General features: G+C 34.4%; 1 protein-coding gene across 2 annotated transcripts in view; it reads right to left on the bottom strand.

Moving 5' to 3' along the window:
* The window catches only part of LOC136841009 (GATA-binding factor 1-A-like), a 281,344-nt gene that overhangs the window by 88,287 nt on the left and 175,557 nt on the right, over positions 1–17,500 (bottom strand). For both annotated transcript variants that reach the window (XM_067108046.1, XM_067108047.1), the window contains exon 5: positions 9,865–9,990. In XM_067108046.1, the coding sequence (XP_066964147.1) occupies positions 9,865–9,990 (126 nt within the window). The remainder of the gene's footprint in view (positions 1–9,864; positions 9,991–17,500) is intronic.

Below are 17,500 nucleotides of genomic sequence, written 5' to 3'. Positions count from 1 at the left end.
ATTACAGCAAATATCTTGTAAGTTGCTGGATGTGATATAAAAGTTTTATCTATTCATATATTTTATTTTTAATTGGAAAATGTTTTTATTTTCAAATTTAGCACAGATTATGCAAAATTAAATCTGTTAAATACATCACTTTAGATGGATACACGACATTACATATATATATATATATATATATATATATATATATAAATATATATATATATATATATATATATATATACATACATACATATTTATATATATGAGCGTGTGTGCGTGTGGGTGTGTATGTGCCGGTAATGTTTAAAATAATAGTAAAAATCCGTTGATTTACGTTATAGAGCTAATATTTCGTTAATCACATTTTCTTTTATAAAAACTCCGGTCATTCTTACTGTAAAAATATCATCAAATTGGTTAATTCCGCACTCGTAACCCTTGTCATTAGAAAATTTACTACAAAATGTTAATATGTTATTCTTCCGTCTTTTCATATCTGTTTACCTTCCTAATAATCGCTTCTTATTTTTTTTATTTTTGTCTGGGCTTTAGGTGTTCATTTTCTGCTACTCCTTGGCTTCGACGTTATCGTTACGACCATCTTTAATCCGCTTTCACGGCGTCCAGGAATTCTCTGTTTTTCTTTCTCAGAAGAAGATTGTCCCCTGGGAAGACCCCGTGGATCGGAGAATAATTTGCCCGGATAATAATAATAATAATAATAATAATAATAATAATAATAATAATAATAATAATAATAATAATAACGTTTAACGGACATAATAAAGACACAAAAAAATAAAAGGAAATTATTATAAGGTTTTTCAAAATAACTTAGAACACGATGGTTTATAGACAAAAACAGTGAAATTTAATTTTCTAGGCAGACCATATAATAATTACAAACATTAATTCTTTTCTCTCGATATTTTTTTACTTAGGTCTTTCTTAAATTATGGTTTGTTCGATTACCCACCGATAAGCCTCCGCCTTTTTATAAATTTATTTATTTCCAGGAATTTACTCTCTTTCTGAATTTTTTCTCTGGTTGGGATTCATAACCTCTACTACTACTACTACTACTAATACTACTGGTTTTACTAATACTATTTTAATTATATTAATTATACCTAATTGCACATGCTGTTCCTATTATTATTATAATTATTAGCCATTATAAGCAATACATTTCTTGTACTTCAAGATACATTGACAGTTGAAAGAACGGTAACTATAATATTTATAAAAAAAAAAAAAGCAAACTCACCAACTGACACAGGGATCCCAGATTATTAATGTAGCCAGAAGATTTTATTTAAATACTTCTAAGGTTTGTTGTACACCGGGAAAACGTGTGTGAGCGACAGCACTTTGATCTGAGGCTTTAACTCGAGTAAAACAGGATCTCTCTCTCTCTCTCTCTCTCTCTCTCTCTCTCTCTCTCTCTCTCCCCCCCAGGTTTATTGTTTTTTTTTTTTTTTTTTTTTTTACGAAAAGCACAGACAGTCTTTACCTTTACCTTAGTCGTTTCAGAATCTCTATAAAGTCGAGATATAAGAAAATGAGCATGGGAGAGACGCACACAAAGATTTGTCATCTTTGTTATGTCACAGATAGGAAAGGATAATAGTAAAGAAACTGAAACAATGTTTCATTTCCATTTGGAATGTTGACGTCACAAGTTGACATTGGTGATGTTAGCTTTATCACAAATATGTTGCAAAAAACCTTTCAAAATTCGGTTTAAATTGCTATGACAACCGAGACGTTATTAAATGAATGAAATCTGAACAAAATTTAATACTCTGAGTAGTTTTGTGGGATATGCAACGGAAAACGATCTACTGAAAGTTGATTTCATACGAGAAATCCTGGAACAAACTTTTATTTCACTTCATTTGGAACTAAATAGGATATTTAAAATCTCTAAGGAAACTCAGGACATAGATGCAACAATCAAACGGAAATTGTGAAATACAAACTCTATAGTACATGAACCATTCCTTTTTCATAGAATGGAGTTGAGAAAATCCAAATTCAAACGTGAAACCAGATTCACTTCTGCTGCAAAAGCAGAAAGGTTCAATTATGTCCGATTTTAGGTCAGGTTTGATTTCCTGTGAAAGAAATGTCAACCAATTCTTTGCCGATAGAAGTAAGACAGTAGGTGGTCAAGAAAATGAAGACCACAAAAGAAAATTATTTTCTCTGTTAGACCTCAGAGTTAGATTATTGCCGTTATTAGAAAATTTTACATGTTCGAAGATTTTTATGATGTAAGCCAAAGGATCAATATATTGACCAATATTTTTTGCTGAAAAAATATCCAGGTGTGTATTTGAAATATAAAGTAAAATCAAATAAAATCTTGAAAAGAGAAGAGGAAAAAATAATGATGCATGTTGGAGTATACAGATATAGGGTACGAACAATATGGTCTTATTTTCACTTCGTGTTATATATGATTATTGTCCTTACAAAAATAAGGACCACATCTAAGTAATTACACCACTCTAATGACTATGGTTTACTTCTTGAAATTTTATTCTGATTAATGTTGTTTCTATCTTGAATTCTGAGATAAGATTTCAGCGTCAGTGGTAAAGGTTATGCTACATGTCCGCAATCTGGGAACACTGAAACCTTATCTCATTCTTACGCTTCAGTAAGAAACGATGTACATCTCTGTCTTCTCGTTTCCTACTAAGGTGTAAAAATGCCCTTATAATGTAAGCATACAGTCTATGGGCCATCTTCTGGGTTTCGTAAAAGACCAGAAGGACCAGCTAGGAGCCAACCATTCAAGGATACTCCACTGTAACTATCAACTAATGCATAAAACAGGCCTAACCTTGTTACATTCCAGAATACAGAACAAGGCCAGTCAAAGCCACATTTCTGGATTGATTTCTCTAACAGTTTTGATAGTTATTTTAGGGTTTTTGCCTTCAATTCCTTCGTAAATTATTATAGCCATTCTCTCTCTCTCTCTCTCTCTCTCTCTCTCTCTCTCTCTCTCTCTCTCTCTCTCTCTCTGTGCGTGTGTGTGTGCTTTGTAGAGTTAGTTTACGGCAGTCAGTAGGTCAGTCACCCAATCTCTTGCACCCTTTCTCTACGCTCAGGACCATTGTTGCTAATTTATCTTACAGAAGTCAGTGTGTGTGCGTGTGTGTGTGCCTGTCTGTCTCGGCCTTATGGATCCTTGTAATTTTGACTAGTTTATGATGTCTAATCAGTCAGTAGTAGTCAATCCATCCCGTTCTCTCCCCCTCCTTGTTTGAGGACCTTTGTGGCTTTAGGTTATGGCATTATAACAATTCTTCAATCTGTCTGTCTGTCTGTCTCTCTCTCTCTCTCTCTCTCTCTCTCTCTCTCTCTCTCTCTCTCATGCAGTCAGCCATCTACATATAACGAAAAGAAACAAACGGGAGGTTAACATAATAACTATGGTAAATATTTGAAGTCGATGAACAAGTAGAAGCACAAATAATTGCATAAACAGAGTAAGTGATTCTTTGTAAAGGTCGTGTTTTTGAAGTTCATGGAAAGAAAAATCCTCCCGAAGAGAAAAATAGGTCTTAACCACTTCCTTTTATTTATTTATTTATTTATTTATTTATTTATTTATTTATTTATTCACACACAGAGAGAGAGAGAGAGAGAGAGAGAGAGAGAGAGAGAGAGAGAGAGAGAGAGAGAGAGTAGTTCCATTCCTCTAACATCCGGGTGCGTGGCAGGGCTACACACACGGATTCCAGACAAACATCCTCTTGGCTACATTCCTGAAATCAGGATAAGCAGCCACTCGAAAAGGCAAATTCTTTCTCACTGGCCAGAGGAAGCATGATGATTTAAGAGAGTCTTTGAATAAGCAAATAGACACTGCCCTCACTTCCTCGTTTCATCTACTACCGTATAACTTTAGGACTTACTCGGATGTCTTGAACAAAGTTCCATGATGTTTTCATAAACATACTCCACTCGGATTCCATTTTGGTCTTTAATTCTAACATATACCAAGTAAATAATGCGCCGAAATTTCTTCGGCGCAATCGAGTGTTCTGTATAGCGTATAATGCTGCATGAAACTCTCAGCCACAGCCCATGAAACTCTCAGCCGCGGCCCATAAAACTTTCAACCACGGCCCGGTGGTGGCCTGTGTTGTTGGAACCTATAGCGGTGCCAGTCGCACGATCATGGCTACCTTTAACTTCAAATAAAAAAAAAAAACTACTGAGGCTAGAGAGCTGCAATTTGGTATGTTTGATGAGTGGAGGGTGGATGATCAACATACAAATTTGCAGCCCTCTATTCTCAGTAGTTTTCAAGATCTGAGGGCAGACAAAAATTGTGGATGGACAGACAAAGCCATCTCAAAAGTTTTCTTTTGCAGAAAACTAAAAGCTAATCAAAGGATCTGAAGGCAACTTTGTGTGCATACTATATATCATTTATTACTCTTCATCGCAGATTAGGCTATACAATTAGTCAAATGTGGAACTATTAATGCGCTGTGATTTCAAGTGGAGACAAAGGGAAAGTTAATGTTATGGTATAAGACTCAGAAATTTTGGTTTCTTATTTAGGAAATGTGTGCGACTGGTACTGTTTTCGGTATCAAGTGTTTAAGTTATGTATGCTTTGTATTAAAGAAATCAAACAATAAGCTTTTATTCTGCGAACAACAGTTGCCACTGTTTCTGCTTCCTGATTTACACCACTTTAGAAAAATATGTATTATAAAAATTAATATTCACGTATATCATAACGCTGGAAAGTATTTTTATTCTTTAAGATATCAGGTATAAATTATCCCATTAATAAGGTATTAGTTGCTAAACTCATTCAACAATCGCAAAATTGTCACCATTTTCTCTGTACTTTCGCTTCTAATAGAGAGTGGAAATTCTCTTATTATCAATATTTTTTTAAAGAATTCGTACCTTTTTAAGAGGAGCATGCAGAGACACTTGTTTCCCAGAGAAGGGGATTTTGACTGATAGGAAATAGGAAAGAGGGGTGGCCTTTGCTTTCTGGATTAATAGCAAAGAGATTGAGATATTGATAGCAAAAAGTGATTTTTTGCAAATTAATGACATCATGCGTGTTTTATCTAAAACAGTTTTTTGGCGAAAGAGACTTGACCATCCTGTAGGATTTTGTTCCGGGGTATTTTGAAACCTGAGTGGCACAAGCATTCACTTGTTGACGTTGTAATTAAAGTAAAAAGGTTCCAACAACGCAAATAAAAAGTGAAAGCATAAACAAATTAATATATATATATATATATATATATATATATATATATATATATATATATATATATATATATATATATATATATATATATATATATATATATATATATATATATATATATATATATATATATATGACTACGGGTGTCGTCCTATTTTCATTATTTAATAAATGGGCCAGAAGAAAAGGACTTCATAATTATACTCTTGGTGTAAGTGAATACCATAGGAAAATAGCCAGAAGTTCATTAGACTACCAAACGCGTTCACCCGACGATTCGTTTATACTAAAATCCCGTGCATCTTGTGATTTTTTTAGCGTACTTTTAGTGGGTGAGCCCGCAGCATAAACCCCTTAAAGTAAAATTAGAAGTGAAATAAGATGGAGATAGAGATGTTGATGAAACTAGAGATAGAGAGAAAAAATGCGGATAAAAAAGTAAGCCTTGGTTTTCCTACATCCTTTGGGCTTCCTGCTAAACCACCATCGCAACTTATCTGGTTCTCCCGACCCCCTTATCATCACTCACTATCAGGGCCTTATCAAGCCTTATCAGCTCATATCAGTAGGCATCGCGCGTGCCTCTCCAGCTCTTCGCTGGTGTTGACACGAGCCTAAGCCGTGGTGGTTCTTAAAGGTGAAAGTTGATGGCGAGTGCCAGGAATTTTGGCCCTTGGGCACGAGGGGAATTAAGGCAGATATTCCCCCTACCAGAGCTCTCTTGATTTTAATGTACGATGCTTCGTCAAATTACATGCGAGTGAGGGCGATAATACGAGCTGTGACACCGCTAGATGGCTGAAGCTAATAGGCGATGGCTAAGAAGTTAATTGGTTGCTAAAATATCGTAAGATGTGCGATCAGGGAGGAACACTTTCTAGGCTTTTGGCTTGCCTTCGCCCCGCTGCCTGACTCTCGCAGGTTATTTCACTTTTATCTCATTCACTTTTAATTAGACGTCAGATTGATAGTTTCACTCTGTAAGGCCCCGAAGTTCATGTGGTTATGTGGTTTTTGTAGCTAGGTTATTTACATAAAACTGACTATTCCTACATAAACGCACCCATAAACACAGACGTACAGACACACTCACACACACACACACACACACACACACACACACACACATACACATATATATATATATATATATATATATATATATATATATATATATATATATATATATATATATATATATATAAGTTATGTATAAGGATGTGAAACTCTGCAATCAAACAATCTTATTTTCTCTATTTTTCGTCATTACAGGTATATCTACTTATCTTAAATTATTCATCAATTTATTATGACGTCTTTAAATTTATACGTCATTTATACAGTTACATTTATTGACAGAAAAAGGGAAAATACGATTGTTTGATTACTGCTTTTCACATCTTTACATGCCAACCTTTGTTAGAAGTTTAATATAAATGAATTAGATATCACGTATTTCTATAAGAAAAAAGATAAAAAGGAGCGATGGAAAGAACATAAAAAAATAAAACTCCCTACGTTTTTTGTATGCAGGTATCAAATTTGGACCTGATAGCCTTCTTTGGCTAAAACACCGGAGCTTCTCTGGAAGCCACATCACATCCTTTATTCCATCACAGCTGGAAATCCAGACCTATTCTGTGCAGTGACTGAAAGCCTGGTCGAGTCCAACAGGAGGGTATTTTGAGCTGATGGAGGATATTCGATACAGAGATGGATGTCCGAATATGCTCACAGATTACGCACTTGAATGGGACAGTGCTGCGAGCTTGGAGGCTTAGAATTATCTCTCAGCATCAGAGCATTTCATCTCACAGGATGCTCGCTGAAGGAGACGAGCTGGCCAGCGGATTTGGACGGTCAGTCGGACGCTCTCGTGAGGAGGAAGAACAATAGAAAGGAAAAAATTCAGGAGCGATAGAATCAATATTTTCAAAGGAAGGAATATCGTGTTTCGTTTCCACGTTTCTGTTGTGGTTGTATTTTGAGTCTCGGAGGAAAATGAAGGCGTGTTACATGTGAGCTGCTGGGCAACGTTATTTAGACGAAAACAATTTTCTTAAAGAAGTTAGACGACCCTGGTGCTTAATAGGACTTGTGCTTGTTCCGATATTTATCGAAAAGTAAATGAAGTTCAGCAAAAAAAACTCGCATTTTTTGCTTGGCTCCAAGAATGAAACTTATGGTTATTATGTCTATCGTGTCAATAAGAAATACAGACTCAGCTGGACTGTCAATAAAAAACAACTATAACAACAAAGGCGCAAGATATTATTGATATCAGATTGAAATGTAATAACTACGATAAAAATGTTGGTGTGTGACAAAAATAAAAATTCCTTTTGTAATTAAATGATAATTGAATTGTTCGATTGAGAATACAGTTACTGTGTTTGAGTTTGTTTGTGTGTGTGCTTGTTTGTATGTGTGAATGTGTTAGTGAGTGTGTGTGTGTTTGGGTCAAAGAAAAATTTGAAAAAAATATGAAGTAATGATAACATAAGCAGTGAATGTTTATATATGAAACATTTGTGTGTTTGTGTGTGTATTGACACTTATTTTCCAGTGTTGGAATCTGACGGAATTGTTTTAATATCATTTTCTCTATAAATGAAATGAAATTTTCTATATTAATTCATGAAGAAGCTATGATATTGGCTGGCAGTGAAAAAACCAAGAAATAAATTTACAAAAGGTTTACGGAGGTAGGTTAACTTTAATCTTCTTCAGAGACGAACTATTTTATAAGAAAATAAGGTGCTAGCCACTGCCTTATTAACCCTTATTGGTGTGTCTGAACATGAAACCCCATTTATTATTTTTACAACCTCAGCACCGTTTTTCATATCCACAAAGAAGCCTCATCATTGGGAAGTCACTCTACCTTTATAAGATCAACTATTAACTTTTGTCCTTATATTTGTGTTTTCTTGGTGGTAAGAATCTCTTATAGTTATTTCTTGACACTTTTCTTTGAAAAAATTTTCGTTATTCTTCGTATCCTTTCTCTGCATTCGTATTTCTGATATTTATCGAACGTATTTCAGTCCCTCATACCAAATTTATATTTACCTTTAAATGGAGAATTTCCAGTGCGGTTTCGCTCTTTCTGTTACTAATATTCGGAGTTATTTACAGTCTTCCCTTGTGGGTCATCTGAACAATGACCATAATCTTGCGTCATTATAACACCAACTCTAACACTTTCAGTTCTCAGCGTGCTCATGTTTTATGAGCCTTTTCCCTGGATTCTCCCGATGTAGCGGGAGGCAGGTTGCAGCTGTAGTCCAGATCTCCTGATACCTAGTTACTTAGGCCACAGCTACAGCTATTGAAGCATATGATCGCAGAAAATGCATGTTTATCATTATTAGCTTCTGTTGCTGTTCACTCCTCCTTTATGCTAAAAGGAAATCAGGTATCCTGATCTTGTCCGCAACCAAACAACTTTTTTGGTTCTTCGTTAACCATTCAGGCACGCTTTCATGATCAGAGGGGATATATGAATAAAGTGGAATTTGAGAATGAGTGCGGACGACAAAGGGAAATGGAGAGTTGACTCCCTCTACTAAACCAATAATAGACGAGCCGGATTAGAAGTCACCAATAAAGAGAGGGGAAAAAAAAACAGTGCAAGTGAGCAGGTGCTGCTTCCTCGACAACGCTGTATGAGTTAGTTAAGTAAAGATATATTAGAGATGGTAGAAGTAACGAAAATGATTCTCCGACATCCCGCCGAGGAGTAAGTCAAATATGATTACGATAGGAAAACAGGATTCACCCGGGAAAAGTCATGCTAGTGATCCGAAAGACAAGAGGATTTCTAGGCGTAGAAGGTGATAATTAAGAAAAGTTTCGAATACTTTAAATGATGGAAGTTGGAGTGCATTTGTCAAAGTGGAAGCATAATGGCAAGGTTTGTCAATTTGTCAAATTGATCATATTGATATGAAGGGATAAGAGAGATACTGACGAGATTTTTGGCCCATTTTCAAGAAGTTAATGCAATTTCTTGACGAAGTTTTACAAATCGTATGTGTATGCACACACACACACACACACACACACACGCACACATACACACACACACACAGACACACACACACACATACACACACACACACACATATATATATATATATATATATATATATATATATATATATATATATATATATATATATATATATATATTAAGGTTAAATCTACTACAGTAATTTTTCTCTGTATGACGCTATCACGCGAGGACGTTCATCGACATAAATAAACTTACTGTCATTAGACTTTGGAGAAGGTAATCGATAATGATGGCACGTTCTTCTTACGAAAGCTAATGATTGAGTAATACGACTTTGATGAACGTATGGATCTTCAGTTTTCTAGTAAAATGTATCTTTCTAAATATTTGCTACTTGACGGCAAAATGCTATAACTTGCCAGAAAACCAGTGCATTTGATACCGCTTGAAAAAAACGCAAAAATAAGAAACAAATTTAATGCAGTCTGCTTATATAAAAAAATAGTTGTAGAAGATACTCCTAAACATCGTTTACTTTTGTTACTAAGCCTTGTAGAATACGTCTTGCTCCGTAAATGAATTGAGAAATTGTACTTACGTTGTGAAGTTTGTAGTAGAGTCCGCAAGCATTGCAGACAGGTTCTCCATTTGGGTTCCGCCTCCACAAGGTCGTGGTGGAAGTCTTGCAGTTGGCACAGCTGGTTCCCGCCCTCCGCTGGGCCGACTGCCGGAGAGAAAGCGAGAACAACTTACTCTTATGGCGTTCTGTCTCTTCACTTATAGAATATAAGTGCTAGCGAGAGATATCGCTGCTCTGTATTAAATAATAAATTGCAAATTTGCTAGATAGAAATTGTAACTGTCTCTAAATAAACTGTGTGTTTGACTTGCATGATGCTATATATTCCCCAACGTCATGTCGAAGAACGTCGCCAGACTCTAAGTCCAAAAAGTGAGGGTAGTTATGAATTATCGTCGTTATCATAAGTCCCATAATTATGTTTAATAAAATAGCACTTCAAGTAAACAGTCGCTGCCTGTACTCAAATATGCGAAAGCGTGTGGAGTGTAGTAGATGCGCTGGCTAAGGTAACAGTCGCAAGAAATCTGGTGCAGTATTGCCATCACGAGAACGCACGCGCTACCCCCAGTCATGGCTTCTTGCCCTAACCCCTCTCCCCAGTCTCTGGGGAGAAGAATGTTATCTAGATAATCAAATAAACAAACTCTCTCTCTCTCTCTCTCTCTCTCTCTCTCTCTCTCTCTCTCTCTCTCTCGCACACACACAAACCCACTCAGTGAAAATACTTGGCACTCAACCTTCTGTTGATGACACCTTGTTCGTTATGGGTCTCTGTTGATCGTTCCCACTTTGGTATGTTTGGAAACACTTCTTTTATATGTAAAAATGACAGCTGGAGTCATCCATCGTAGTCACAAACCATGTACGTATCAATATGTTTGTATTTAGATAATCACACAATACAGAAAAATAAACAGGTAATACAGGAGATTGGGTAATCATAAGTTAAAGAAAAAATACATAATAATTGTTATAATAATAGAACTGTGTGGCAAAAAAGACACTATTCTTTTCCAAGTTTTTTTTTTTTTTTTACATATAGCGCAAAAGGTAGATATCAGAGAAAAATTTCAACGATAGAACGCCTTACAAGTGGGCATATCTCTTTGAATCCTACCAACGCTGAAGAAGATATTGCTGTTGGTTGAAGGGTTTTCTTCCACTTTTCTCTATATTATTTAAAGTATGTTATCTCATGTGACTAACTGATTCAAGGGAATATCTAAGCACCTGTGTCATTCGTAATCGCTTTGTGGAAAAGGATTTTTATTTTTATGAAGCGACGGAAATAGGGATAGCTTCCAAAGCAACCTTGATTACGAGAGAGAGAGAGAGAGAGAGAGAGAGAGAGAGAGAGAGAGAGAGAGAGAGAGAGAGAGAGAGAGATAAAAACTAATTTCACGGAAAAAAATGAGATAAGCACATTAGCAAACATGCAAATGTCAAGGCATTGGTTATAGAACCTGTCAGCTTAGTTAACTGAACTCCTTCGTTTCCAATGCATTGTCTTCGTCCTTTTATCGCTAATTTAGTTCATGCTAATCTTATTTTCGATGAAATTAAAGCAAAATATACAGGAAAATCTTTCAAGCTTTTAGTTTATATTTAAGAAATACATAGATACTGACATAAGATTTATCACAATTTTTTCCTATTAATTAAGCACGGACTCTTACACTCTTACACTTACACACACACATACACAAACATATATATATATATATATATATATATATATATATATATATATATATATATATATATATATATATATATATATATATATATATATATACATGTGTGTGTGTGTTTGTGTATGAATACACACACACACACACACACACACACATTATATATATATATATATATATATATATATATATATATATATATATATATATATATGTGTGTGTGTGTGTATATATATATTGTGTATGTGTGCGTGTAAGTATAAGAGTGTAAGAGTCCGTGCACTTAATTAATAGGAAAAATTTTGATAAATCTTATGTCAGTATCTATGTATTTCTTAAATATAAACTAAAAACTTGAAAGATTATCCTGTATATTTTGCTTTAATTTCATCGAAAATAAGATGAGCATGAACTGAATTAGAGATAAAAGGACGAAGATGCTTTTTCAGTAGTGTTCAGTGTTTATCTGTTTTCCTCAATTTCCAACTCGACATTAAATGTCAAAAATTGTTTAGGTCAATGTATATATATATATATATATATATATATATATATATATATATATATATATATATATATATATATATATATACATATACATATATATACACATATATATATACATATATATATATATATATATATATATATATATATATATATATATATATATATATATATACATATATATATATATATATATATATATATATATATATATATATATATATATATATATATATATATATATATATATATATATATATATATATATATATATATATATATATATTTACCTAAACGAATTTTGGACATTTAAATGAGTTTACTGTAAGAAGAAAACCTTATCAGGAGATTGAGAAAACAGATAAAACACTGAACGCTGCTAAAATGGTAATTTGTTTTAATGTGAAAAATATAATAACGATATTGATAACAACAATAATAATATATGACCATCCAACAGCACACATATTTGTATACATATACACGTTCATACAAGCGTTAGTACACAAAAGAAACATTACAACATATATATAATATATATATATATATATATATATATATATATATATATATATATATATATATGTGTGTGTGTGTGTGTGTGTGTGTGTGGGTGTATAATATAAATATATGAATATATATATATATATATATATATATATATATATATATATATATATATATATATAATATATATATATATACATACATACATATATATGTTTGTGTGTATTTGCATATATATGCACAAACACACACACACATATAATATATATATATATATTATTATTATATATATATATATATATATATATATATATATATATATATATATATATATATATATATATATATATATATATATATATATATATATATATGTATATACATATATATTATACCCTACTATACAAGGTCAGATAGGTCATAATTTCCTTCCACATCTGTTTTAAGATCAATGTCATAATCAGCTTATATCTCAAAGATACCACGGTGGCGATGGCTGGCCTGCTCACTGGGTAAGCGCATTCTCTCTCTCTCTCATCAACTCCTCTTCTCTCTCTCTCTCTCTCTCTTGTTATCCAAGTCACTAACTGAACTAAGGGAGAACACCAAAAACATGTCTACAAAAATACAGTTTATTCAGTAGTCTAACATGGTAAATAGATTGGAATCAAAATAGGAATGAAATGGGAACATCTACATCCCAGATTTGTTAACCCAATTAACCAAGTAAGAAATACTACATACTGCCATTAACGTCCACCAGTTGAGTCTTCACAAAAAAAGTCAAAATAAGTCAAACATGACGTAGTCATGATAAGCCACATTCCCTTCCATTTATATTGACCTCTATTCAATACACCTGAGGAAACAAAGGGAAAACACAATTTTTAAAAACAGGCACAGAGAAAAATAAATGTGGTATGTTTTCCCACGTTACCAATCCCAAAAGAAATGCACAAAATTAAGCATGGTAAAATAAAAAAAAATCAATAAAAATCAAAGAGAAATAGCAGATAAAAATAAGTGGGGAAAAAGATATTCAGCATGGTAACCAGTGCAAAGAATTACTACGTGCTAAACAAAGATTTTAAAACTCATTCAGGTTTTTTGAAAATAAGGTTTCAGCTCGCCTCACAGGCAGCCACAAAGTCTTCCAGGGAAGCGGATCTGAGCAGAAAGGGATCTGATCTTGAAATGTCTAACCTGTACACCAGTTGAATTGTTCACACCTACTATGACATGCCCACGAAAGAGAACGAACGAACGCTCTAACCAGAACTTGATGACTTCCGGTGACATAGCCAGAGCACCGCCCAGAGCACGATGCCCCGTGCCTCCATTAGAAGCCAGACTGACGCCAGGCCTTCGTCAACATTGACTCGCTGAATACGTAGGCACTGTTTCCATTTACCTTTGCCCAGAATAACTAAAAAAAAAAAAATGTTTAGCTAAAAAAAAAATAAAATATAACATATTCATTCTAAATGTTTTCATATATATATACTCATATATATTTTAATGTTTCTGTGTGTGCTAACACTTCTATGAGCATGTATATGTGCTCATTATTATTGTTATTAATATTATGAAAATATTTTTCACATTAAATGAAAATGCCATTTCAGCTGCATTCAGTTTTTATGTTTTCTAAATCTCGCTGATAAGGTTATTCTTCTTCCAGTAAATTCTGTACAAATTTCCAAAATTCGTTTGGGTCAGTATTTGTTTCAACAGACCTTTCAGGCCCATAAGGCTTCTATCACTCTTTGGCGTACATTTGGAAGCAAAGTAATATTCGTATTAAGATTTGTGAGCTCTAACGTAGTGTCAGTGGTGGGGATGGGGTTGGGGTGCTAGTTGGGATTGGGATTGCTAATTATCTAGTTCTTGTTGCCAACTTCTTAATCTTCTCTATGAATCTCTTGTGGTCAGGCAAAAAAGCAAAGATGATATCTGTGGCTGGACATCTGCAAGGATGAAGAGTTGGAGTTGCTGTTATCTTGTCTGATGGTTATTCTCGGTGGGTTAGTGCTTGGTGTTGGTGCTGGTGCCGAGATTCCCGATTTAAAGGATAACTCCTGTTGGATGATAAAGGGTGCTAATGGATCTCTTCCTTTTCTATTCATTGAAATATATGGTTGTTGAATGCATAAGATTCTATAAGTCTTAATCTATGGTAGTTGGAGGCATCATCTAGTTGTCTCTACTGTTATTATTGCTGCAGGGCAGTCTAAGCAAGCTTGGTGTTTAGTCTGATAATGTTTGTAGAGACCTGTTCTTGTAGATGACAGACAACTGTTTGGACAGGCTGAAGGCTTCCTTCCTTTTGGCATTTAAACTCGCAGAAATTGTTAAGCCTCTTAGTAGTGGGAGGGATGGCTTAGTTATATTTGAGTATTATGTAGGCTATTTAGTGGTTTGAAAGATGACAATAACAACTGTGTCATTAGCATCTGTGAGAGAAATGTTTTCTGTAGCAATTTTTCCAAAAGAGGTTTCTCTTGTTGATTATTTTTATACATCATTCCAGTATAAAATAACTTGACTGACTGTTGTCTTCAATGCAACTTGGTTTGGCTGATCCTTCAAATAATATATTTTTTTATGGTTAATGTCATTTGTTTATTGACTTTCCTATTTGTGAATCAATTTTTATACCTTTGATGCCATTTCGGTGGTGTCCTTTCAAGCAGAGCAATGAGAGACTGCCCTTTGGATGTAGGCATCCTCGGTGCTTCTTATTAAATTTTCGGGTACTCTCTCTGCTATTCAAGCAGAAGCTAGGGTTAGTTGATTTCATCTTGTCTTGGAATATCATCTGGTATGTGGGTCATTTTCATGGCAAGGAATAGGAGGGTCATTTCAGTTGTCCTTCCACAAGTAAATCAAAGGATCTCCGAAAGTTTGATATCTGTTTACATGGTTCTCCTTTGTCTCTACCAAAACAAATGTAACACTGATGTGACGCAGAATGAGTATCTTGAAATATTAAGAGGAACTCCATGTACACCTATGTTCGGAAGACACTTTTTTATTACTGTATTGGAAGACGACAACAGAGGATGTTACCAGGGGAATCTAGGTGCTATTAACAATGGTTTAAAAAATGGGCAAGTCGAGAAACAAATATGAATGAACATGAACAAATGTTCTGAAGAATTAGCTAAGCTAAGACCTACAGAAACACTGCAGTACTGTGCAAGTTACATGGGCATAACTCAATAGAACCATCAGCAAGTCAAAAACTAACCACAGATGCCGATAATCTCATGGCCCCTTGTATTTATTGCAAGAAACACTATACAACGGACTTACTACTAAACAAATAATTCAGGCCCTCATCCCAGTACTTTGAAGAAGTGAAACTTCCTTACCAGTTTTAATGCTTCCTATGTCGGTATGATGACCACTCACCTCACTTTGCTGAGGTAGGGGCGATTTGCACTCAATATCGAACAGAACAACAAGTGTGACTAGGCCGGCCAGCAAACCGTTGAGTGTTGTGACTAATGAGGCCCTATACAGTTAGCAACAGATACAGCTTTCAATGATTGTAAAGGTAGAAACCATCTCCCTCGTCATTTACGCATATAAGCCGTTCTTTTCATTGATAACCCCTATTGCTATCCCCATTAACAAGCACCAGCCAAATAAAGATGACCCTCGACGAATTAAATAATATGCATCTCCTCCATGTAAGATGTTCAACCACAGATGCCATCACACTTTCTCGACCAAGAGAAAGTCAGCAGGAAGAACGTCCATACAGTCATTAGCAAGGATTTAAGAATTGACTACAATCTAACCTTCAGCATGCCACACTGCACTCTGCAAAATTTAATAAAAAACATTTCTTTTAGACCTCGAGGATGGTACAAGAAATATGTACCTAAAAACTCCATTCCAATGAAAATTCTATCTATAAATTTGAAACTGAAAAACAAACAAAAGTGAACATAACTGAGACAGCGATTTTATTTAAAATAAATGTCCTAATTGTCATTAATCTTAATAATGACAATTATTATTTGGCATGAGCTAACAACAGAACGTGGCCTCTGTGATATATTTTTGACTTGCTGATAGTTCTATTGCATTATGTCCATGTAAAGTATCTTGATTCACTACAGTGTTTCCGGTCTTCTTGGGTTGGCTAATTATTCATAACATTTGTTCATGCTCGTTCATTACTTCCAAAGGAAACTTCCGCAGAATGAAATATCTATAGGGGAAAAGAGAAAATAAGGAGGACATACAATGAAATAAACACTTAAAATACAGTGCATATAAAAATATGCGGAATGCTTCAAAATAGCATTATATCCCCTTTTAATCTTGAAAATACTATGACGAAGATCATCCTACGTTTTACTGCAACAGGATAGTATACTGAACGGTGACAATGTGGCACCTCTTCACTGTATGAAAACTGACACTCACCAAAGTTATAGATATATGCCAATAGTAAGGGTGTTATTGCAGGTGCTACATTCATTAATAGAAGTTTCCTTTTAAACTATAGCAGGACTGCATTTGCTGAAATTCTAAGGCTGAGAAAAAGATTAAGATATTGGAAGTCTGTTAGCGTCAAGACATCCCGTATTCCAATAGTGGTATAGCAAACGATATGAAGCCTAATGGACTAACATTATTATTTTGTGGACATCGTAATAATTAAACCAACAATACCTCGTTTTCGGGTAGCATTCGATAATATATTTCTGCTGGGGAAAAAAAAGTTTGGAGCAGCAGGTACCATGGTGCATCCGCAGATATTTAGAATCAAGCACAGTGTTAACTATGCAAAATCAATTGTGAAATCTTAGTGCTGGGGTTCTGCTTTTTTCCCTACTGAGTGCAACATCATACTGATCTGTTCAAGATTTCAGTTAAAGCAAACAGTAATTTCCTTTCATTTTGGGTTGGAGTCTGGTTTATAACTGCAT

Source organism: Macrobrachium rosenbergii, chromosome 8, assembly GCF_040412425.1.
Source record: "Macrobrachium rosenbergii isolate ZJJX-2024 chromosome 8, ASM4041242v1, whole genome shotgun sequence".
NCBI lineage: Eukaryota > Metazoa > Arthropoda > Malacostraca > Decapoda > Palaemonidae > Macrobrachium > Macrobrachium rosenbergii.
Note: the sequence above shows the minus strand (reverse complement) of the source record. Positions and strands in the feature narration are given on the sequence as shown.